Raw genomic sequence first — 26,146 nt, forward strand, 5'->3', positions numbered from 1 at the left:
AGTGCAGAATTTTGCCCAATCGCGAATAAACACATGGGGTAACCCTTTAGCCTCGCTCACTTTAAAGAGTTTTCTTATTGTCAAAATAAATTAATACATTTTTAATTTGAATGATTTTTCTGTACAACTGCATATGATTAAGTTTGTAATATTATAATAATTATATTTAGTGAATTGGTATTATATAATAATAATAATTTTGATGAACAAAATATAAAGTTATTGAATTTAAATAGACAAAATTGATGGATTTACTTCCGGGTTTGTCATTTGCAGCAGACGCCGTTGTGGACAACAGAGCTCTTAGTCTTACTGAAATTGTAAGTTTATGAAAATGATTTTGATATAAAATGTATTTTACATCCAAGTTTATATTTTAAATAGCTAGAACTTGGCCTTTGACCGTGAAAGAATGAAACCCGCTTCTTCAAAGTTGCCTAAATGACTTGTAAACTACTTACACACAGCTAGTCACGATTATCGCACTTTCAGTTTCCCACGCGTTTGAACGGGAATTGGATTGCGTACTTTTTCGATGTCTAAAGTTGTTTTCTTAAAACTTCCGTGGTCCGGGTACGCGCTGGTGAATTGCGATCGCGTAGAAGTGACAAGGTCGCCTACTACGCGCCGCGCCGAAGACCAATGGGTCAGCCGGCTTGTTGTCAAGTTCATTGATCAGCCAATCAGCGTGATTGTTTATTGCTTTTGCGTTTACGCTCGTGTACGATACGATAGGCACAGGCACGACCACGGAAGTTTAAAAAAACCAACTTTAGTGAGCGAATTTTTTCAATATTTTGAGAAAATGATGTCAAATTTTCTATTCTGTATTGTTTGGTAATAATGTCTTTTGCCAATAGTATGTTTAAAGTTGTAATTTTGTGTTTTTGATCGCAAAGATCGGATATTTTCGCTCCCGATTCAATTCTGAACCCTTCGCAAGGGTGCCGATTTCGCAGACGATAATTTTGCCTTTTTGGACACTAAAATGCTTTCGATCCTTAATTTTGTTTCAACCGGAGTCTTAAATTAGCAAGCACAATACGGTTGGTACCACTTTTATATACATTGATGAAATTTTAAAGATTTTTTTTCAAGTTTCTAACCGGCGCAAATCGTTAAGTGTGTATTTCCCATTGACATCCAAAATGGGAAATACGAGTCTGATGGACATAGGAACGGCGTCCATGAGACTCAGCGAGTCTACACACAGCCGCAGTTGCATTTGTTTTGGTCCCCAAAACTGCAAAAAGCTTTGTGAAACCGTCCTTCGGAGGGACCGATCGTTATTTACGGCAGGGGGGAATGGGCGTTTTGGAAAAAATATTGACAAACAAATTTGCGTTCTACCCTCACGTCCGCCCAAAATTTTTGGATTCCGGCCCACTTGTTTTCTCGAATTTCTCCATTTATACTCAGACTAAGACTAAGTCAAATGCAGTAAATCTTTGACGACCGCGTATTGTAAGTATACATCGCGTATTTATTGCGTTGGACGCACTCGCCTCTGATTGGCTGCTGAGGCAATCTGCTGTTGCAGAGTGGAAATTTATGAATGAACTGTGTGCCGTTGTTAGCGCCGAATTTGCAACATCACGGTAGACACGCTCATCAAAGGTTTGCTGCATTTGACTACATGTATAACAATCCCCCTAGTCTTGCCAGCAAGACTTCAGTCTTTATCATAAACATAATGATGCCGAGTTACAGTTACTGGAACTAACAATCCCCCTCCTGGTTCAACAAAAAAAAATTGCGTTCCCCCTTAATAGACCAACAAAAATTTGGGTTCCCCCCCTCAAAAGGCCCATTCCCCCCTGTCGTAAATAACGATTGCACCCTAATAGTTAAGACATTTGCTATAGTTTTCAGCAGAGAACTTCAGCGGGCTGCCAATCAATCATTTCTGGACTTCCCACCTCTTGTTTCAGGTGCCCCGCTAGCGCTTAATGTGTGAAACAATCCGGGGGGTCACCCCATTGTGTCCTGTACACCATCCGCGATAATCAACTTTTGAAAAGCACCCTAAACAAGGATTTAACCCTTGGCTAAAACGATATCCTAAACAGGGATTTTCAAACCATAAACGGGGATTTTATTCCTTGCATCAAATTTCATACCCTAAAGTTCATTTCAGCGTATTAGCCATTACCCTTTGACACCCTAAACATGATACACGCGAAAAACTACCCTTTTTACGCGTTTTCATTATCACGGATGGTGTACAGGCCACAATGGGAGTGACACTTCCGGAAATAATTTGGCGCAGTTTATAGCGTATATGGAAGTGGGGTTCTGCTAATTGAATACACTGGAAGATGATCAAAATTTCCCTTAAAAAAACCAAATTCCCTCCAAATTATGTATTTCTTTGTTTAAGGACCTCAATTTCCCTCCAAATTTCCTGGGAAGGAGCTCTTAATTCCCACTTTCCACATTTTTTCCAGGCCTGGTCATCATCGCATCGGCACCTCATTCCCTGGTCAAGCTGCGTTGCATCGTGTGACCTAGTTCTTTTTATGCCATAATAATGAGACAGAGCCGATGGACACTTAGGCCTTGCCTTTTGAAGCTAAAATGAAGCTGACCCTATGCCTGATGCGTGTGTTTGAGGGCAGATGACGCACATTCAATGGGTGTAGAGACCAAGGCTCTCTCCTCTGCAGCGCTTGTCTGACTCCGACAAATTATTCATTGTTGGAATTAAGGTGCAAAGTGCGTATGTTGGAATTAAGGTGCAAAGTGCGCAAAAACTTTTGATAAGTTACAAACAAATTATGACCCACCTATTTTGGTATAAAATTTCTGTGGCCCCCAAGTTGGATTTTGAAAAGATGTGGCCTGCCATAAACACTATAATTTTGCCTTTTGTGAAACAACAGATGGCATTTTGAATATAATGTGAGTGACATCTTAGGCAGGGTGTTTGCTAGCCATTTTTCAAAATTCTAAAAATAATAATGCATGAATAAATTATTATGTGTACATCACATCCACCTGTAATTTTGGATGGGCAGTTTGCTCCAGTCCTGGGACAGGCAAAATTAATGCCTGTGACATAAATGATAAAAAATAATTACGTATGAATAAATTATTATGTGAACTCAATACAAGACCAGACTAATATATCAAGGGCCTGATCAAGGGGCTATAGCAATAGCTGTTTGAACTGACGACTGAACCCCAAGCAGGTGCAAAGGTCTGGTGTATGTTTTGAGTGTCAAATTATGGACAGGCAATTTGGTGAAAATGGCGGGTACTTCTCAAATCCTAGCTACAGTTTGTCCACTCTGAAGTACAAAGTGACAACGCGCATTGATTAAGTTAATTGGAAGGTGAAATTTATGAAAAACAATTACACTTTACTTACAGTCCTCTAAATTATCTTTTCTCCAGATGGCTTCCAAAGAACTCATCCAGGCTGCAGCCAAAGAGTTTGTGGCCTTTGTGAACAAGGCACCATCCCCATACCATGGTAAGAACCTATCAATGTAAAGTGTAAGGCTATGGATTAATGCCCTATAATTATTATTATTATTATTATTTGCTCATTTATATAGCGCCTCTTCAATAGATCGAGGCGCTTTACAAGATAAATGCTAAAATACACAATTTAAAAACACGAAAGCTGAATAATATAAAAACAATGCAAAAATGATATAGTAAAATTACACATAAATAAAAGCATCAATTCAATATTACCGATAAATTACAATCATTATTACACCAAAACGACAATATTTAAAAACATTATATGCAAAGATAGCTACTCTTTGGGGAAAAGATGAGTTTTTAATAACTTTTTGAATACTTTTACGCTGGGAGCCTGACGGATCTTAATGGGAAGCTGATTCCAAAGCTTGGGTCCAAGAACACAGAAAGCGCTATCGCTAATTACGCGTTTAGTAGATGGAACTTCAAGGCGCAAAGTATCTTTAGATGATCTAAGGCCAGCTCGACCAGGCTTATAACTACGAAGAAGGTCTTGGAGATATATGGGTGCTAATTTATACACACAGTTGTACACATGCAGTAGGAGCTTGAAGTCTATTCTCTGCTGGACTGGCAACCAGTGAAGTTCGCGCAATAACGGCGAAGTGCTCGTGCGCCTATCAACACAGTAAATCAAGCGTGCCGCACGATTTTGAAGCCTTTGCAGCCGCTGTGCATTGAAAGCTGATATGCCACCTAACAAAGAGTTGCCATAATCCAGCCGAGAGAGAACAAGAGATCGTACTGCATGCGCATACGACATGTATTTTGATCTATAAACGCAGCGAATCACGTGAGATATTGCAAATGAAAATTAACAGTACGACAAAGTGAAGACACCTGTAAATCCATTTTGAGACAGGGATCAAATATGACACCTAAGTTCTTAACAGAAGGCACAGGAGCTATCGAGATTCACCAATCTTCAGGTCAACGCACTGAATGGAATTTCTTTGTTTTTGAGACGAAATAATAAAGAACTCTGTCTTAGAATCGTTCAGCCTAAGTTTCTTTTTCAACATCCACGCTTTAACCTCAGCAATGCAATTTGTTAAGCGAGCTTGCGCAGCTTCCCTATCACCGGACACCTTAGGATCATAGCTCACATACAGCTGGTGTGTCCAGCATAGATATGATATGCAACACTGAAGCGCTTACAAATGCTGGTAACAGGCTTAGAGTAAGAGGTGAAAATCGGTGGACCTGCGACAGATCCTTGTGGAACGCCATATTTAAGCTTATGTACAGAAGAGTAACTACCTGAGACACAAACTTTACTACTACGGTCTCTGAGATAAGAATCAAACCACTTTAAAACACAACCCTCGATACCATATTCATTTTGAAATCTATTTACAAGAATGGTATGATCGACGGTATCGAATGCTGCAGACATATCTAACAAAACAAATAATACAATTCTACCACTACCGAGTTCATTAACAATATCATTCTTAACCCGCAAAAGGGCCGTCTCAGTACTATGGCCTGGCTTGTAAGCAGATTGGAATTCTTCAGTAAGGTTTTCGGACTGAAGATGATCATTGAACCTTGAAACAGCAGGATATTCAATAATTTTACCAAGTGTAGGAAGATTAGACACTGGACGGTAATGTTTTAACACGTCCGGGTTGAGGGTGGATTTCTTGATGAGAGGTGAAATAACTGCATCGCGAAGGATGGAAGGAAAAGACCCAGCACTGAAAGAGTTGTTTATTAGTGAAACAACAAAAGGGGCAATGATGTCAGTACATTCCTTCAACAACCACGTGGGAAGCGGATCGAGAGAACTAGTTTTGTTGGGGATTTTGGATATGATTTTTTGAACCTCAGCTTCATGAACAGGGGAAAAATATCAAACACATGAACATTATTGCACATATTATCAGTAGATGACTTAACATGATTACTATTGCACACATTATCAGTAGGTGTCTGTGACATGGAAGAAACAACAACATCATCATCATTTGAACACATATTTACAGTTTCAGTAACACATTGATCATCAAGCTCAGACCTTATTTTTGACACTTTGTCCTCAAAATAATTAGCAAAATTATTACTGAGTGTTTCATTTGAGATACACGTTGGTAAAGCACCATTTGAGCTACCAGTATTTAAAAGTGTATTTACAGTCCGATACATTGTTTTTGCATCAGCATCAGCTAAAACATTTCTGAAATGATCTTTCTTAGATTGAACAATCATGTTATTTACGACTTTATTTTGTTCAAGATATTCATCGCGATCAGAGTCACTGAGAGTTTTCCGCCATTTGCGCTCACGTTTGCGGCGTTCCCTTCTGGCAGATCTGATGTCTTTGATACAAGAGCAGGCATGAAGCACAATTGCAAACATCTAACTTACTAACAGTGTTGCTTTGTGTGTGTATTTATTGATGTATAGGAAAAAGATCCAATTCATATTCCATATTTCACTATCCACGATAATTCACACACACTTTCAATCATCAGGCCAATACGCTTATTTATTGGGAGGGCGCAAGACTTCCAAAATGTGGACCTTTTTGAAAGAAAAAAGTGTGCTTATGCCTATTTTTTGTAAAAAGTGGACATAAGGCCGTGTAAAATTAATATTTTGGTTCTCGTCCCCTCCCTCCTCAATTTCTGGGATTTGTCAGATTTTTCAATTTTTTAGACTTTGGAATGATTTATGAAATCTTCATACATATAAATAAGTTTATTAGAGAACAAGCATCACTTCCAAGTCTTTTTTGTGGTACTCTAGGAAATTTATCCCTCAGAATCTCACATTTGAAAAAAAAAAAAAAAAAAAGGGCCTCATCGTTTCCTCGAGCACTGTTGGAGAAGACCGAAAACTACTGACAATGCTAATTTTACAAAAAAAAAAAAAAAAAAAAAAAAAAAACAAACAAAAAAACACCTCCCTCCCTCATCAATTCATGAAAATCCTCTGGACGAGAACCAAAACATTAATTTTATACGGCCTAACCCAAAATATTGCCCTTTTTTGGACTTGCTGACAGGGCTGTCAACTCTCACGCATTGGCCGTGAGTCTCACGCATTGGGTCACTTTCTCACGGTCTCACACCAAGGTAGTATAATCTCACGCCTAGGTAGTAAATCTCACGCAAAAAGCTAGAAAATGAGTAAAATCTCACGCATCGTCATGAATAATTTGTTGCTCCTACCCCCCCGCTTTTCACATTCTCGAGCGCCGTGAATAATGGTACAAAATGAACATTGAGTCGGCAAATCCTGCACGCCTCTGTCTCACGCCAAGCAATTCCAAAAAGTTGACAGCCCTGCTTGCTGAACTGAACACTTTATCATCCAAAAGCACGGAAGTTTGAAAAGACATCATGATCCCAGAGGAGTAGCTCAGCTGAGGGCTGCAATATTAACAATTTATCATTCTCAATTTCTTACCAGCCAGACTAGCAGGCACTTTTGAAAATTTACCTGCCCAACAGTAAAGTTACCCCTGGCGTTCGGGCGGGTGTTCAAGTACAGCCCTGTGCAGAACTTGCCAGAATTGTGGCAAAGGAAAAAAGAAAGCAACAGGTTTCCAGTCTTACTTAGCAATTTACTTTTTGCCCAAGCCTTGTGCCAAAAATCTCAATAAATGTTCAAATGGGCCCAACAACAAATGTATAAAATCCTTAGAGGGAACATTGTTGGACCATAAAAGGTGCCAAAAATTCCCAACCTTTATCGGAATGTGAATTGTGATCCTACTTTATGGAAGTTAATTAGAAATGCATGTGTACACAATACCATGTCAAAAATGCATTGCACTTTTTCCCTATGATTTCATAATAATATACATGTATAAATCATTACAATGTACTATGTACCTCAGAATACTCTCCAGACATCTTTTTAGTGAAGACAGTTTACTTTTTACAGTTCTTAACATGCAATATTTACACAATCATGAACACTTTTATTATTCAGTAATTTTTTATTTTTCCTGGGAAGGTTTATGACAAATCCTTACTTTTACTTAAATATAATCCAGAATCAATCAGATTTCTGTATGAAACAGTATGTATAAAAAAACAAACATGTTTAATTATTCATTTATATTCAATTAACTTTGTGTACAATTTTGCAGTTGTCCAAGAGTGTCGCAGTAGACTCCTTGCAGCTGGATTTCAAGAGCTGAAAGAGAGGGATCACTGGGAGATTCAACCTGCAAATAAGGCAAGTGTGGGGACTGAATTGTTTGTGTAGAATAGAATTGATCACATACGATATAGACACTATCTGAACCTGCGTCAAGATCAGTGTCATGGAAGGCATCAACCAGTTATTACTTACCATCTTTATTCATGGTATATAGGCATAAATCAGCTAACCACTGGTACTATTTGGTGATTGATTGTAATTTATATAAATACACAGATTATAGAAGGAACAATAATTGCACATCAGTTGTTTGGAGGATATTGTGAAAAATCTAAACATTTTGCCTTTGGAACCAAAATATCCTTTGACATAGGGATATTCCGAGGTCCAAAGCAAAATGTTTAGGTTTTTCACAATGCCCAACATACCTGATACAAAGTTATTTATCTAATTCATATTCATAACCATCACTTTTTGATTCTTCACTTCAAAAAACAAGATTTTATTGTTTAGAATTTGTAACTTTGCACAAAAAGAATTCGAACGGGCTTACCGCTAATGACCAATTTGTTACAGCAGTGCGAAATCTCTGTGCCAATATGGTAGTTTTTGAATACATTTGAAGTATTCTGTCACATAGGATGCACACATGCAGAAGTCATATCAATAACCTCCTAGTGTATGTGCGAATATCATCTGACAAGAAATTTGATTGCAATGCCAATATAGTGCGATACACGGTGGATATGAATGAGTGATATTAAAATTGATAATAATATTATGTTCTTGCTATGTGTAACAGCATCATTTTCCAAATATTCGGATGCACATTTTAAAATATGTGTGTCATACCAGAGAGCCTGAATTTGAAATTACCAAAGGTAGGATGTTGATATTTATGGCTACTTCAAAGTTTTCTTGGAACTATGCAAGAGAAAGTTGCAGCATAAATAATTTTTTTACCTGTGTAATTCATTTACAGTACTTTGTGACACGCAACCAGTCTTCAATCGTAGCATTTGCTGTTGGAGGCAAGTACCAACCTGGTAATGGGTTTTCAATGGTAGGAGCTCATACAGACAGCCCCTGTCTCAAGGTGAGGAAAATGCAATAGTCATGAGATTTGTTACAAAATAGGAAATACAATTTGTCTCTACATTGTGTTACTACATGTACAAAAGTATGTCCCCACTAATGAGTTAAATTCTTACATGTAGCAACACTTTTGCCATATTCTTTAAGATTCATTAGGTTTTTAGAAATGAGCAGCTTAGCCCAGCAGTTAGGGTCTTTGACTCTGGTATAAATGGCCCTGATTCATGCAATTCTCACCATTTACTTCATTTAAATTGTGGGGCAGGTGCAGTGAATGACAAGCATCTTGCAGCTAGTTACAAGCAGGCTAATGCCTGGCTGTCTAAACACCCTTCCCTGGGCATTACAGGCCTAGGAGAACAGTTTATGATATTGAATGATTCACCCAGGTTAAATAAAAAAAAAGAATGATAGTTTGTGATTTCATCTTGCCAAAACGAGTTCATTGGTACTGTCCTGATAGGAGTTACAGTGAACTATCTAATTTTTTTCCAGTAACTGGTAACTAAATTATAGAGGGTATATAGCACTCTTCAATATCTAAAGTCATTGTTTTTATCCTTGTTGATTTCCAGGTAAAGCCATCATCTAAGAAGTGTAAAACTGGTTACCAGTCTGTTGGCATTGAGTGTTATGGTGGGGGTATTTGGCATACATGGTTTGACAGAGATTTGACTGTTGCTGGTAGAGTTTTAGTAAAGGTAAGGAAGGCTGGTTTCTCACCTTTAAATAATTATGAATGTGAATGAGGCCTGGGTTCTTGATAATCTGCAATAGGTACTACATATGCGGAAACATATCATGATTCCCTGAAATTGTCATGACATTGCATAGGGATCATAGGTTCAGGGACATGTAAGACAGGTCATAAGCACTTCTTTTGTGGGAGTGTTGATCTATTCATGGCTCCTGTTTGTATTCCTGCTCACCAGGGGAGCATGGTTACAATTCCAGAATGGAAATGCCTGTACTGGGATGTTGAAGCATCTAATGCACTCCCCCTGCAGAGCTTGTGCATTAGATGGATAAGTCTAAAATCTATGTCTAAGTGAATACACTTTATATAATTTTACTTTCTTTTTGAAGGATGGTGACAAGGTTTCCCACCGCCTCGTCCATATTGAGAAACCCATATTGCGAGTACCAAACATTGCCATCCACCTGTTCAGGAAACATAATGAAAGCTTTGGACCTAACAAGGAGACAGAAATGTAAGTGATGTAAGCCATGTCCTGGAGCTGTTAAAATTATTAAAATGGTAGTCCATTGAGTTTGATTATTACATCTCATGTATGCACACCAGGCTTCCCGTTAGTGTGCGTCATTGCGTCCAGACGCGTATTTTACAAATTTGGACGCAAGTTCACATGGCTAATCAAGTATTTTGCGTCCATGTCACATGCATGTGGACGCAGACAAAACTTCGAAATTTTATCATTAATTGATGATAAAAATAAGAAATTTTTATTCTTTTATATTTTTAAGATAATAAAAGCCCCAAAATTTTGACCCACCTGCTGAGAATTGAAGTAAATTCTGCAATATTTGTAAATGCAACGTCAGGAAATCGTGCACTTTTTGCATGCTTTCCGAACGATCGCTCGAGTGTTTGATGGCCTGGGAAGTCCCGATTGATTTGTTTACAAGCAAGCACCACGTGCCGCTAAAAAAACGTACGGTTAATGTTTATTTAATTACTTATCACAACTTGACAATATTCAATTTTTAATATTTTAAGTTTATTTTCTCATTAATAATCTAGGTTTCCGTTATTAGTAATTATTGTTACGATGAATAAAAGCAATTTTAAAAACAAAATCCAAATGATAACCCTTTTTCCTTTTATTTGTGGCAGCGCGTGTTTTAGTTTTTGTAGCATCAACACCACGTTAATTTAAAAAAAGAAATGCGGAAGTGAAAGTACGAACGAAAATTGCTCAAGATTGACGGACTTTGCTCATGTTTTTGGCACCTGTTTTTGACCACGTTTCAGACCAAAAACTGACACAGAAATGAGAAAAATTATCATAGCGAATGGAGATGGAATATCACGGCGAAAATTCACTTTTATTTATTTTTAACAATCAACATTTGATGAGGTGTAGACCCGGGGTACGTGTGTGTCGCCATAATCGTGAATTTCAGATGGACGCACAAAAATCTGTCTGGACGCAAGTATTTGCAACCTCGTCAGCAAACTTGCGTCATTACGGACGCACATTTTAAAAACCTTAATGGGAACCCTGATGCACACATGGCTTCAGTGGCATAGCCAGGACTTTTTCAGGGAGGGGAGGGGGAAAAGTGGCAAAATGGGCTAAAGAGTACCAAAATCCCTGAAAATCTTAAATATCAAGGTGGTCAGCATCTGGGGGGTGGGGGCAAGACCTCTCACATGGGTGGCAGCTGCCCCCTTGGCTATGCTCCTGCATGCCTTCCAATGTTCAGCTATCTTGAATCCAGTACCCTGAAAGCAAACGTAATTCATTTCCAAAATAGCATACTCTTGTCAGGTAAAATAATGTGACCTTCCATACATGTGGCAGAGAGTAGTTCCCACAGTATTCTAGAAATATTTGGTGAAATTTATTTGAACAAAACATTGTATAAACTGGAAGGATATTCACTGAGGTGAAACTTGTCTTAGTTTTACAGGGATGTGCAGTATGTTTCCCAGACAGCATCAACAGTGTCATTGCACGATTTAATAAGTACACACCTCTATATAGCAGGGGTGTGAAATCTCTGCGTTAACGCGGAAATCCGCGTTTTTAATATTCTCAAATCCGTTTAAATTCATGCATTTCCGTGTTTTTTCAATTTCTCGAATCCGCTATTTTGGTAATTGGTCACCGTATTCCTTTTAAAAGGAATTCTTTTTCTCAACATCCTCAACTCCAGTAAAGAAAGAAACCCATCACTCTATGTAGAACACACTACAAACACGTATTATGACGCAGGAGATGAGAGTAGGACACATGTGATACATATCCCACATATTGTTGCGAAGTTCACTTATTCTTTGAATCCTTGTCCGTACTCATTGAACTGTGCCCATCGGAATGATATAAAATGGCGGCGACCAGGATTCCCTTGTGTAGCGAACTGAAGTGAAACTGAACTGATATTTTAATCCAATCCATCCACCCAAAATGTGACGACATGTTTACTAAAAACTCTGCGTGCTTAGAATACACTATGGATCCTTTTTTTTCCGCGTTTTTCCGCGTTTTTTGGAAAGCTCCGTTTACACCCCTGATATAGGTGTGTTCCCTGATAGCACAACATGCTGCTGTCTATGGCCTCATATACAATACCCAGGAACCAATCAAATTTATAACCTACAAGCTAAAGCACACCTGCTGGACAAGAATAATAACTATATGTTACATGGTCATGGTAACAGGTGATTGTAATATTGTTGTTGAATCCCACAGGGTACCAATTCTTGCTACCTGTGTACAAGAGGAGATTGAGAAACTACCCCAGCAAAATGAAGAGAAGAAAGATGACAAGGCTACCTGCCAGGTAATTCTTGAAAAATATTAATCAAGGGAAATACATTTAAAATGTGTACTTTGTAGGCTTATAAAAATTATAATCACTAGTTTGCAGAGAAGAATGGCCCATCATGGTGTGTGTACAATGCGTAAATACAGAAGTGTTGACTAACTCAATTGTCCCACAATCATAACAGATGGGATGGGTAATTTGATTGGCCGATTGCTGACTATTATGCTGAAAGTGGGGGTGGTGGTATCACTGATGTAACATGCTTGACAAGAACTCTCATGTGTGAAATAATGTTTTTATCGGTACATTGACAAGCTTGTACTACAGCCTGCTGTTAACAAAACCTGGCTATGCTGCTGCAAAATCGTGGCATGAAATTGTTATTGTAATCTTCGCCAGAGAGTGTTATTTAGAACCAATATTTGTGACACATAATAAAGGTAGGCCATCCAACTCTTGTGAAAGGAGCAAAATTAAATATCAAATATATATCAAATATATTGATATTAATCTGCAATGTCACGAGGCCCACCGATTGCGAGCTGATCGAACTACTAAGTATATATAAAGATCACAATGTAGGGGGATCAATAAATCCAAATGATTTTATAACAATTGTCACTGGGAAGTAATTTCTGTCCCTGGATTTCTGTCCCTTTTTTCTTTCACTGTAGGCAGATAAGCACCAACCGGCTTTGATCAATTTGATTTGTGATCAACTGAACACCAAACCAGAACAGATAATGGACTTTGAGCTGTGCCTTGCAGACACACAACCAGCTGTAAGTGGCTTACTTTTTATTGATAACGAGGATAGAATCACTCTTATTGCAAACTTGGTTTTGGTAGGGATGTGTCTTCAAGAGTCTGAAAGTGGACCCATATTTATACCAATTTTCCAAAACATTATACACTAGGCCCAGATTTTTGGCTAAATTGAACACAATTTCGCAACTTTTTTTGCAATTTTTTTTTGCAATTTGATCTCCAGTTAAGGTGGGGTTATTTTATGTCAAAAGATTTGAAAATTTGTGCCAACAATTACCTTAAGGGTAGACGAGGTATTGTTGGTCAAAGCAGCATAAAAAAAATAGTTTTTCATTATCTAAATTAATATATTATTGAAAAATAACACTTTGATTGATGTTTTGTAAAAGTTCGTTCTACAGATCATACATGTATACTTTGAAAACTTGCTTGATTTGTGTACGTTTTACAAAAGTGTCTTTGTTTCAGCCCTCTTTACAGCATAACTCAAGTACCACAGGACCTACAAAAGTATATCTATGAAATTTTAATTCTTCTACACACTTGCTATGAATTGATCAATGTAATTTTTGCCAAAGCTCACTACCATTCGCAAGGTGCTGTGAACTACCAAATGGCAACAGTTTAAATTAGTTGCTAACCATATAGGGGGCAATTGTTATAATGGAGACCTACAATTGATCCCCATGTTTGATATTGAATGAAAAGGTGGTACAAAGTTAACATGGAATGAAGAATGTGTAACTGTCTACAAAACTTGTGGTAAACTTGAATCATGTATAAAGTAAGTAGTTACTGTCATTTTAATGTTTTTATTTTCTCTACAGACCATAGGTGGAGCATTTGATGAGTTTATCTTCTCACCACGCCTTGACAACCAAGTGAATTGCTTCTGTTCATTGCAGGTAAGTTGAACAAGCTTTTGTATAATGTTATGAGAATGTTGTGAATGTATGGAGCATGGTGGCTAAACCCATAATCATAGAGTCGCAGGTTCCAGTCACATTGCAGCCAATGTGTTTGGTCGTATATCACTATCAGTGCCCAGTTAGGTACTGATGACTCTATCGAGATCATAACCTGGTGATGTAATAAATTGTATCAAGCATAATAATTAACATTTGCATAGCGTTATCATTTTGCATTGAAATAAAAAATGAAAGCACTATGCAAATGATAGAAAGAGCCAGTACTTATTGGGATACTGATAACGCTATAGGATCAAGTTTAGTTAATACTGTTGGCTTCACAAGTGTTAATGAGTACCGGCTAATGCTGGGTTGGTAAACAAACTTGGAGTGGCGGACCCCCACAACAACATTGCATGGAGGAAATGGGCCACAAATCACCTTGAAAGAGATGGGCACTCTGGCCTGTAAATACATGAGCCTTTACCTTACCTTTACTGAATGTGACCTTTCACATGTCAGATGATAGTACAACTTTGATTTAGTTAAAGGCTCCAGCAGAGTTCTTTCACACTAATAATACCTGTGTATGTATGCACTCCCAGTGACTGATCCAAGTCATGTCAGGCTTGTCCAAATGAGAAGTTTCATGTAATGATTCAATCAGGATACCATTTTCATATTTATACAATAGATCTACATATGCTTTATCAACAAGAAAATGGGACAGAACTCTGATAAATGATTTGACAGACAGTCGGTCAATCTCTTGGGAAATCAAACACTGACCGCAGATGTTGGTAGTTATTGCTCTAAAAGAAGATTTGTTAAAAAAAGAGTACAGTAATAAAGTATGATTCATTGTTAAGGGATTCACAATTGTTAAATTATTATTATATTTACAGGGCTTGATTGAGTCTTGCAAGGATACTGATGGGCTCAAGAATGATACCAATATTCGTATGATACTACTATTTGACAATGAGGAGGTAAGACTTAAGCTGAGACTACTAAATATGTGAGAACTCTGATGAGATAATTAGAAGACACTTTAATGACATTACTGAGTCATATTGCCAGTGCAGACGGACCCTCATATTGCGATCTTATATGCAAAGTTTATTTCCAGATTTAATGGTGGAGAATATGAACAAGTAGGTTTAGTGAGTAAGGTTTAATCTTTCCCTAGAGAAGCCCTCTGAAAAGGACTTCTCTAGCTCTAGGGAAAGATTAAATCTTACTCATGTTTACCGACCTAGAGTCCCAAGAAGGTTTAGTGTTTTAAATTGGAATGTATGTTTCCCTCATAAATATATGATGGAATTAGAGCATGCTGATAAAAACTATCAGATGAAGGAACTAGGGTGATGGGTAGATTTTGATGGGTACTAAGACACATTGCACATTGTAATACAGGCTGTATCAAAATGATTGGTACTCATCGGTTTTGGTGTTTATTGAAAAGCCCACTTCTGTCATTTGCAACATATGATCCTCTTTGAATGGCTAGCATTTAGACTTTTATCACAGTAATGTAACAAAAATTAGTGGATCTTATGTTGCATTTTGATGAGGAAGACTTGTGACTTGTCCATAATTATTGAAAACTGATGGGTACCAATCATTTTGATACTGCCTGTAGATTAGCTGCAGACTGGGTCCCATAAGTTTCACTATTAACCACCCACTGTCTAAAATAGATTATGGTTGCATAGTTTCTCCATTGTACATTTTTGATCTTGCTATTTTATCTTCCTATAGGTTGGTTCTGAAAGTGCGCAAGGAGCAGGTTCATCTTTGACAGAATGGATCATGAGACGCATTTGTGCTGGATCGAATCCTGTAGCTTTTGAAGAAGCAGTCAGTAAATCTTACTTGGTCAGCGCTGACCAAGCACATGCCGTTCATCCCAATTATGCGTAAGTATATTGTGCTGGTCATTTTGTCTGGATCACCAGTATAGATATTTTAAGTAAATTCAAATGTACATTCCTGTCATCTATGACGTCCCAAGAAGACCTTTGTGGACCTGCTTCAACAAGACACAGGATATATAGTGGCAGAAATTGAGACCAGCATGCAGGACAGGCGGTTATGGCGAGCCATCATTGATGCCCGACAGCAAGAGTCGACGGAGTATCTATAACATGTGGTGCAGAGACTTGGTCCATGACACAGAATTTGAAACAAAAACTGAGTGTAGCACAACATAGCATGGAAAAGCATGTTGAGGATTACCAACTTCATGTCAAAATTATTTTTATCATAAATCCCCATAATTGAATATACACCATTACACCATAATTGTGTAAGCTTTTTTGAAGAATGGCATATACAATATGATGATGATGGTCAGCTGGTATAAAGCCTTTTGAATTTGTAATTTCTTATTATATATTCTCAGAGACAAGCATGAAGACAACCACAAAGTCAGCTTACACTTGGTAAGTAAATATTATTGAACTAAAAATTGTCAAATATTGTCACTTTATTAATTTTGCCTAAATCATATTTGTACCAAATTTAATAATTTTGCCTAATCACCTCTTCATCATGAGAGAGACAGTTGGGGGTAAATCCCTAATTCATACACTCACTGCAAGTGGGGGTAGCTAAATTAAAAGAATAATTGCTCGAGTCAAGAAATTTCATATTTTTTGTTCCATTTTACTCAAAACTAGTTATAAGCTGTTGGAGGTTTTGAGGAAAAAATCCGTCATCAAACTTTACACAAATTTTAAAATTGCTCAAATTGTGTTTAAAAGCATACCAACATGTTCTCTCGTCATAAGGATTTACTAAGTTCACCTATCTAGGATGTACTGTTCTTGAGTTATTTGCAAAAGGTTACAGGTTAATTTTTTGGCTCTACATGTATGGGGTCAAAAATATAAAAATGTTCCGATATTGGCAAGAGATGTCAAACTCTTTATTATGATGTAGCAACTGCAATTCAAATAAAGATAGGATTGCACAATATAAGATGTTTCATTACCTAGATAGCACAGAAAAATAGGTCAAGTACCATTGATACCTATTGACCGTGACCTAATTTGATGCTTTACGTAAGGAACAAAACATCCTATATGTAGAGTACAGTGTGCCATAAAATTACAAGCATTGTTTTTTTGGTCATTACAGGGCCCAGTGTTAAAGTTCAATAGCAACCAACGCTATGCCACCACAGCTGTAACTGCTACTATACTGAGAATGATTGCAGCCAAAGCCAATGTGCCATTACAGGTTAGTATCTCTGTTAAAGTTTAATAGCAATCAACGCTATGCCACCACAGCTGTGACTGCTACTATACTGAGAATGATTGCAGCCAAAGCCAATGTACCATTACAGGTTAGTATCTCTGTTAAAGTTTAATAGCAATCAACGCTATGCCACCACAGCTGTGACTGCTACTATACTGAGAATGATTGCAGCCAAAGCCAATGTACCATTACAGGTTAGTATCTCTGTGTTAAAGTTTAATAGCAATCAACGCTATGCCACCACAGCTGTGACTGCTACTATACTGAGAATGATTGCAGCCAAAGCCAATGTACCATTACAGGTTAGTATCTCTGTTAAAGTTTAATAGCAATCAACGCTATGCCACCACAGCTGTGACTGCTACTATACTGAGAATGATTGCAGCCAAAGCCAATGTGCCATTACAGGTTAGTATCTCTGTGTTAAAGTTTAATAGCAATCAACACTATGCCACCACAGCTGTGACTGCTACTATACTGAGAATGATTGCAGCCAAAGCCAATGTACCATTACAGGTTAGTATCTCTGTTAAAGTTTAATAGCAATCAACGCTATGCCACCACAGCTGTGACTGCTACTATACTGAGAATGATTGCAGCCAAAGCCAATGTACCATTACAGGTTAGTATCTCTGTGTTAAAGTTTAATAGCAATCAACACTATGCCACCACAGCTGTGACTGCTACTATACTGAGAATGATTGCAGCCAAAGCCAATGTGCCATTACAGGTCAGTATGCAAAGTACAGCTCTGAAAATATGTTCATCAGGATTAAGTAAAACAGTTATTTCAGAATTCAGAATTCTTTATACAATTGCAACATATGGGATGATGTTTTGTGCCAAGACCTACCAATCCCTACACATCGTTGGCTACTTCCTGTTGGAGCCAGTGGCGTAGATTTCTTTTTGAGATTGGGAGGATGGTGTTGGAAATTTTTTCTTGAAATGCAGTGAACCCAGCACCTTTTGGCAACAAAAAAGTTCAAGGTACAGATGCGTGTGATGTGCGCAAACAATTTTGCCATATTGAAACTTATCTGAAGAAACAATTAGTGCACAAATAGTATAAATTCGCAAAAATTGGCACTTTGGGGCTAAAATAGCCAAATATGAGGTTAATTGGTCAGAAACCCACATACAGGCATTAATATTGGGGAGGGGGGTGATTGTATGGGTCCTCCCCCCTGGCAAAATATTGGGGAATTTATCCCCTACCCCCCTGGGATCTATGCCTATGGTGGGAACTTACATAGATGGGGCTGTAAGGACTGTGTCAAAAATATGCAGAAGAAAGTAGTTACATTTGTCTCTTGTTGAGTGTTTTGACCCCTTCTTTCTTATCCAGGTGGCTTCATTTACGTTTGTCCTCTTTCTGTACTTCCAGGAATGCAAATTGTGTGGGAGCGGGGAGCACCGCTCCTAGGAAATGACAGTAAAAATTGAGGAAATAATGCCTTGAGAAGAAAAAAAGAGAGGAATCAAAGAGGAAGGAAGAAGAAAAAGAAAAGAGGAGAGGGAAAGAGGAAAGAAGAGGAGGAGGAACGGGTAGAAGAGGGAAACAATCTCAGCAAAAGGTGAAGCAGTGAAGCTACTGAATGGAAGAGAGGAAGACACTTTTGCAAAATATTGAGGAATTCTCATGATTGTTCAAGAAATAAGAGCTAAAAGAGGAAGGTGTTTGGTATTAGAATATGGATATGGTTAACAATGCATATTTGAGGAAATTTTCAATTAATCATCAGGAGGTATTCAATGTAATTGAACAGGAAAAAAAAAAAGAAGTTGGGTGAAAGCAGGTGGTAATAGGGCACATATCTGAGGAAATTTATTAAGTGAAGACAATGAGGATTCAGGATTGTATGGAAAAAAAATCATAAAGGAATTCAATGTATCAATACTAAAAAATCAGAAGTGCCAGTGAGAAGATGATGACTTGGAAAATTGTAAGGGAATTTAAGAGAACATACACATCCAACTTCTCAATGGTGGTACACCTGGTGTACCACCAACCTGGTTGTACACCTGGTTGTACACCAGGTGTACAACCAGGTGGTAGTCGGCAAGGGTTGTACACCATACTTGAGAAGTTGGATGTGTACATGTAAAGCACTGAACAAGTTGTAAAGGATAGTGAAATGGACTCATCAACATTAAGAGGTAAACATAAAAATGGCAGTAACCAAGCATGGTCACAGATATGGAGATACAGGGGTCAGCAAGCACCTATGGACCTCAATGGCCTCATCCCAATGGCATAGATCAATAACCTCAATTAAACACTCATAGTGAAAAATTTGACCTCAAGTTGAAGAGTATGGGTTTTTGTACCCAAATTTTCTAAGGTCATTCAATAAAAGTAAAAATGTATGGGCTTAAAGAGTTGTGCCCTGATAGATGAACATGTTGTGGATCCTAGTGAAGAGAAAAGGAAATGAGCTCGTGTCCCAGTAAATCCACACCAATCATTGGCCAAACTAGTATAAAATACCAAATTTTTCGCGCAAACTTTCCCAAATAAAGCCCTTTTAGAAAGTTTTTTTTACATGTAGTCTCTTTTAAAAAGCACCCTATCATGTAAAGTTACCATTCTCATCTTTCAAAATGCAGAACAAACCTATTTTATTTCTGGTATGATTGAGGAAATCTTGGGCCTAAAAACCTTGCTCCTGAGGAAGAAATCACAATTTGCGCCCCTGGACTTCTTCCTGTCTTTTTTTTGAACCACCCCGGCCCCCCCCCAATCCGATTACATGAATAACAGCTGATAACAGTTTCATTTTGAGGGTCAATCTTGTTGTTAACAGATGTTTCCGATCTTTTATTCTCTAAACATTTGTCTATATAAATATTGTTTGACCTTATTAACCTACTTTCAGGATGTTGTGGTCAGAAATGACAGTGCATGTGGCTCAACAATAGGTCCAATCTTGTCTGCCAAGCTAGGATTGAGGACAGTGGATATAGGCTCACCACAGCTCAGCATGCATTCCATTAGAGAGATGTGTTGTACTACAGGAATCAACCAACTTAATGTATTATTCAAGGTATGTTTTATGGGTATTGAATTATGGGGGAACAAGCGAGGACAAGCGATAGTTTCCCACATTCAAAGTGAGGACATTTTGACAAAGTGAGGACAAAATCTGAGTCCTTGCTTTGTGACTATGTGCATTGGATAACACTCTTCCTCTAGGGGTAATAGGAGGCTATAGGCTATTATATCACTTTGTATGCGCATTTACAGACAAAGTGAGGTGACCTCACTTTGAATGGTTTGTTCCTTAAAAATGTCCTCGCTTTGAATGCCGCGACAGACACACAATACACATGTGTATCACAAGTCCTTGTTTTGAATGCCCGCGCACATAGGGGTGTGTTTGTGTGTGTTGCTCATTGAAGGGAATGTAGTGTACTTCTGGCATGTTTCTCAATGGGGCTTGGAAACTTTTACACACTATAGAACACTATATCAGGGATGAAAACAATCACTGATTTCCTGAAACTGCTTTAACATTTCCTGAAAATGTGTATTTCCTTATACTTTGTACAGGGAAGATTGAAGCAAAATGTCTGGAAATCAGGAAATTTCCTGAAGATTTACATCCCTGCTATATACACAGACCATTGTGACACTCATGCTATAAAATTCCAAATATCATTCTATTTTTTGACCTTCACTAAAAATTCCAGGAGCATCACAGTTTTTCCGCTGAGTGACAATGCAATATTGCAAGATTTCCCATGGCTTTATTCATGCATGTTGCTGTACAGAGTCAGAGTTCATATAGTCCAATTTCATTGGCTAGCTTGTATATAGAAGGCATACATCATCACACTAGTCATATAACTCATGTTCCTTAGAGATAAAGTATTTGTAAAGCCTGGTATTTTCAGCTAAACCAACTGACAGTTTTAGACAAACATGTCTCATCATTAACACAACAGCAGAAATAAGTACCCCTCTCAACGTTTCGTCACAACATTTTAAGATTACATTTTGTACCAATAAAACTAACTTGGAAATAATTATATGACTGTTTATTAATATTTAGTGTTGTGTGAAAATAAAAGATACCCACGGCTTCATGAAAATTTGTGAATATTCTCAGTCATCCAGGTAGATAAACATAATAAAATGAATATTAAATCTGTTCATCTGGACTTACTATTTTTGATAGCAACAGTATCGCGTCTCATCGAAGACGCATCATCAGGCTGACTGATCAGGTTGACCTGTGACACACTTGATGGTATGGACGTCACAGGAGAGTCGCCGGGTAGTTTCCTGATTGCTGCGTCGAGGTCCTTGACAGGTTGTGGCGAAGTCCCCCTCCTCTGTTGAGCGAAGGTTCCTCCCGCCGGACATGTTGTATTGCCTCCTTAACTCCTCTTTCAAACCACTTCATGGCTGAATGTGTCCAAATGGAAGACAAAAACTGCCCACAAAGTAAGCCTATACTTGTCACAAAAGTTAATTCATGGCTTGTTGCTAATGGAAAAATACATGTGTTTAAGGTTGAGTGCCAGGGTCTTAGGTAGAAATTGAGGGTTGCCCATCATTTGAATAAAATTGCCTGTCCTAATTTGACCTTTGAAACATTTACCAGACGTCTATAGCCCATTGGGGGTTCAAAGAGTTCAAATATGTGCCGATATGGCCTTGTGCAACAAATTGGGTCTACTAAAAAGGTCAATCAGCTTCTCAAAACATACAATTTATAATAAATCATCTGTCAAAGGCATTCCCCGTCTAAAATGACGGCCAGACGGGTGGCTAGCTAAGACCCTGTTGAGTGCAGTTTAAAATCTCCACCAAGTGAACATTTAATGATGTGTAATCATTTCATGATCATTAAGCCATGCAAATCCCCTTCTTGGTTCAGAGCTCAACACAGTGAGTTGTAAGGTGGCCTGTCCCATTTCTTGTTCCATTACACCTTGCAGTTATTCAAGCATAGGCATACTTTGTGACTTTTGGAAAGGACCGTTTTTGTCTTCTATTTGGTCTCATTCAGCCATGAAGTCATGGACTTCTTTCATTTTCACACAACATTTAGCAAGCAGTCATATAATTAATATTTCTAAGTTAGATTTATTGGTGCAAAATTTCACCTTACGATGTTGTGACGAAATGTTGAGAGGCGGACATATTTCTTGTGATGTGTTTAGTTAAAAAGCATGAATTCCTTTAGAGGTGCTGTTTTATGGAAATTATACAATTTAATGCATAGCATATATGCCATGAGAAAAAAAATTACTACAGGAGCTAACCAGCAAAATATTATATGCAGTTATTTGTTAGCTGTTTTCTTGTCAGCTAGGGTGCAAGGGGGCTATTACCAGTGTTCGAAATTTTGGTTGTCCGGTTGCCCGGGACAACTAGAAAAGTCGCCGGACAACCAAAAATACTGATTCGGTTGTCCTCTGGACAACCATAAATCTAGCCAAAAGTCACATTTGTAGGCCTATGGACAACCAAAAACTTAGACGGACAACCAGAAATTGTAATCTGGTTGTCCGTGGGACAACCATTTATTTTTCCTAAATTCGAACACTGGCTATTACAGTTCAAATCCATACACCCCTATAGAATACATGACCTTAATCTTCCAATTCCAATTTCAAATGATGTTACCTCAGTGGATGACTCCATTTGAAATCTACAGCCCCTGTGTGGGAGATTAAGGTCATGTCTTCCATAGGGGTATATGGATTTCAACTGCAATAAGTGTAGCAAACTGTGAATAAGCGTGTACCCACATATGCATGTATTAATATTTTTTATATTTTCTCTTTTATTCAGGGTTTCTTTGATCACTTCCCAGCTGTGGATGCTTCAGTATGTGTGGATTAGAATTTCCAACCAGAGTGGAATTTACAAAGTTGTCAAGGTGTTTACTCCTCCTCTACTACTATTTCGAGTAAAAGATGCCTGGCTACGAAGTCTTGCCTTCATTTCATAAGGTTAATGCAGACAAATAGCTGAAATAGCAGTTTTGACAAATGTCAAAGACTACTCCTTGCCCCGGGTCTCCTTGTTGATAAACACATGATGTTGGTGACATGCTTGGGCTTTGCCTCTCCCATTTGGAACAAGTCACTGAAAATCCACTTTTTTAGGCAGAAAGTGTCACATTTGAGGATCATTGAGGACCCTTGCTGGTGCCACTGTTTACTGGCCAAATCTGCCAAATTGTTCAGATGTTGTTTATAAAATTGTTGGCATAAGAAAAGTATTAGTAAGCTATATGTAATGTAACTCTTTTGTGTAACCTATATATATACAGATATAAAAGCATTATTTTTGTAAGTGGAATAATAAGTATACTCAAGACAAAAACCTATTACAGTACTTGAGAATGTCCATTACGTTTTGTTACCTGGAGAGATTTGATCATGTCTCGCCTCCTTTTTCAACCAAATCAACGGTAAACTCTTGTAGTAAAGGATCAACATTTAACCACATATTGCGTCAGGAATTCAATTTTTGATAAATTCTCTCCAGGTAGTGAAACGTAATGCCATAAATCTGTAAATTGAGTTGACTTGAAGTCAATACAGTGAGACAAGATGAGAGAATAATCTACTATAGTCTATCTCATCTCAAGTTGAGAGTAACGCCATATTGGATTTTACAATGGCAGATTTGAATTGCACATGCTAACCAAACCTACACACGTGTAGAAGGGCGATTTGTGTGTGCACTGTTGGTCCAAGGCGGGTAAATACGCTGGTGGCGCATGGAGCCAAACTGCATTGCTTCAAATCTGCAACTGCAAAATCCAACATGGTGTTACTCTCAACTTGAGGCAAGACGCACTATACACCCATTGTGGAAGACATGGCCTTAATCTTCCACACATGGAGTGTGAATTTCTTCACTCCATGTGTAGAAGATTAAGATCATGACTTCTATTGAAGGGGTGTATGGATCTTAACTGAAATAGCACATTTTAAAAAAAAAAAACCACGATTTTGCTCTTCTATTTGCCATAAATGTAGGAACTTAAATCCCCCAGAATAATAATTGTGAATGTAATTATTTGAATAAAATAAATTCCCCTGTAGATGCACAGTCATTTCTATCAAAAGGGCTATTAGGCCAAAAAAAAAAAGTTTGTTTGTCCATAGAGGCTTATGAAACAGTTGGGTCGGTAGGTCGGTTTTTTTTTCTCTTTTTTTTACATATATTGCACTTGAAACTGACAATTTGAAGACTGGTAAATAAGTCAAAACACACAGCACTTACTGGTTTAACTCTTGAGATGGTTCTGCACAGCGTTCGAAATAGGGCTGGTCAGCCTGCCATTGGCCTGTAACTTTTTGGCCTGGCCGGTAACTTTTATGACTGGCATCTAGTTGCCGACCTGGCTGGCCGGTAACTTTTTAAGGTCAAGCCCGGCTGGCCTGTAACTTTTTGAGGCATATTTCGAACACTGGTTCTGCATGTTATACTGTTCATTTTCTTTACATTTTCTTTCTTTAACTTTATACTAACCACTGTTTTACTAGCACATTCAATGCAAATTTTAAAAAAAAGAAAAAAAAAAGAAAGACACGGTCGGGACCAGAGTACACGGTCGGTCGGACGTGGACAAACAAACAATTTTTTTGGGCCTTAAAGTGATATATTGACTGCTCAGTGCCAGAAGTAGGTAAGTACAATAGCTGCCCTGTGAACATTTGGCAATTTACACAAAGTATATTGTACTTATCTACACATGGCAGCTATTGCACATGCACACTTCTTGCACTGAGCAGTCGATACAATCATTTTATTTTGATGTTAGTCCAACTTATCAATATTTTGCCACTCTTGGCACATGGCATAATGCATCATTATTTTCAGAAAGTATTATATTGCAATATTTTGTTGACGTGAATTGGAGAAATAAAAAAAAAAGTTGCTTCATGCATAATAATACAACTGTTGTAATTGGGTTTGTTTGCTTTTGTCTTGCTCAGAAAAATTTATGTACAATATTTTAAACTGTCCTACAATGTTAAAGAAAGAAAGTGGTTACATTCGGGAGCGTAGTTAGATTTCTCTGTGACTTTACCATATTCCACTCGCTCATTATGCATACTCTGGCTTACAGATATGCATATTTTGTTAATTTGTGTGCAATTGATAGATTTTCGCATCAGATCTTTTCAGTCATTGTACTCCTTCTGTTTGTTAGCTTCAAACCCAAGTGGACTAAATACATTTTACATTTTCACCATTATAACTTGACAGCATTGCGTTTACGCAGATTTAATTGGAAACACAATCGTTACTCAGCAATAGCACCTCATATCCTTGGTTTGCCATGGGTAATACTCAGGGAGCTAGGACCACTTTCTGTGCACCCCCACAGGACCAAACCAAACAAACTTTTTAGGTTCCTGAGATGACCCCAAAACGTAATCAGGATGTTTCAAAAAATATAAACTGGTCCCAAGGGGGGTAAAAGGTCATCGAACTTTGCATAGGGTCAAAATTTTAAACTTGCTCAAATTGTGTTAAGGACCATTCCAATGTATTCCCCTAGTCACAAGGATTCAGAAAGTGAATAGTTTGACCTATCTAGGACGTATTGTTCTTGAGTTTAATAACCAAATAGGTTAAAGGTCACGTTTTTGACACCCCTTTTGGCAAAATCGGAGCACTTTGATGTTTTTGACCCCCATAGAGGCAAAAACGTGACCTTTGACCTTTTTGGTTATAACTCAAGAACGGTACATTGAAATTTTGACCCTATGCGATGACCTTTTACCCCCCTTGGGGCCAGTTTATATTTTTGGGAACATCCTGATTATGTTTTAGGGTCATCTTAGGAACCTAACAAATTTGGTTTGGTTTGGTCCTGTGGGTGCACAGAAAGTGGTCCTAGCTCCTCCAGTATAATGTGAGGAAAATAATGAAAAACAAGTAGATGATTACATTTCATGAACAGACCAATATAGAATGATGACAATTCTGACAATCAAATCGGAACTATAGTGAT

General features: G+C 37.9%; 1 protein-coding gene across 1 annotated transcript; it reads left to right on the plus strand.

Annotated features, from left to right (window-relative positions):
- The first annotated feature begins 253 nt into the window (after positions 1-253).
- LOC140142661 (aspartyl aminopeptidase-like) lies at positions 254-25,087 on the plus strand. The gene is made up of 15 exons (XM_072164660.1): positions 254-320; positions 3,397-3,475; positions 7,595-7,683; positions 8,591-8,704; positions 9,279-9,404; positions 9,790-9,914; positions 12,141-12,231; positions 12,891-12,998; positions 13,812-13,889; positions 14,798-14,881; positions 15,654-15,811; positions 16,297-16,336; positions 17,034-17,135; positions 20,033-20,200; positions 22,960-25,087. Exons 2-15 carry the CDS (start codon positions 3,397-3,399, stop codon positions 23,008-23,010), a joined length of 1,413 nt encoding a protein of 470 aa, XP_072020761.1. The 5' UTR covers positions 254-320; the 3' UTR covers positions 23,011-25,087.
- Positions 25,088-26,146: the final 1,059 nt, after the last annotated feature.

The sequence above is a fragment of the Amphiura filiformis genome, chromosome 20 (genome assembly GCF_039555335.1).
Source record: "Amphiura filiformis chromosome 20, Afil_fr2py, whole genome shotgun sequence".
Taxonomy (NCBI): Eukaryota; Metazoa; Echinodermata; class Ophiuroidea; order Amphilepidida; family Amphiuridae; genus Amphiura; species Amphiura filiformis.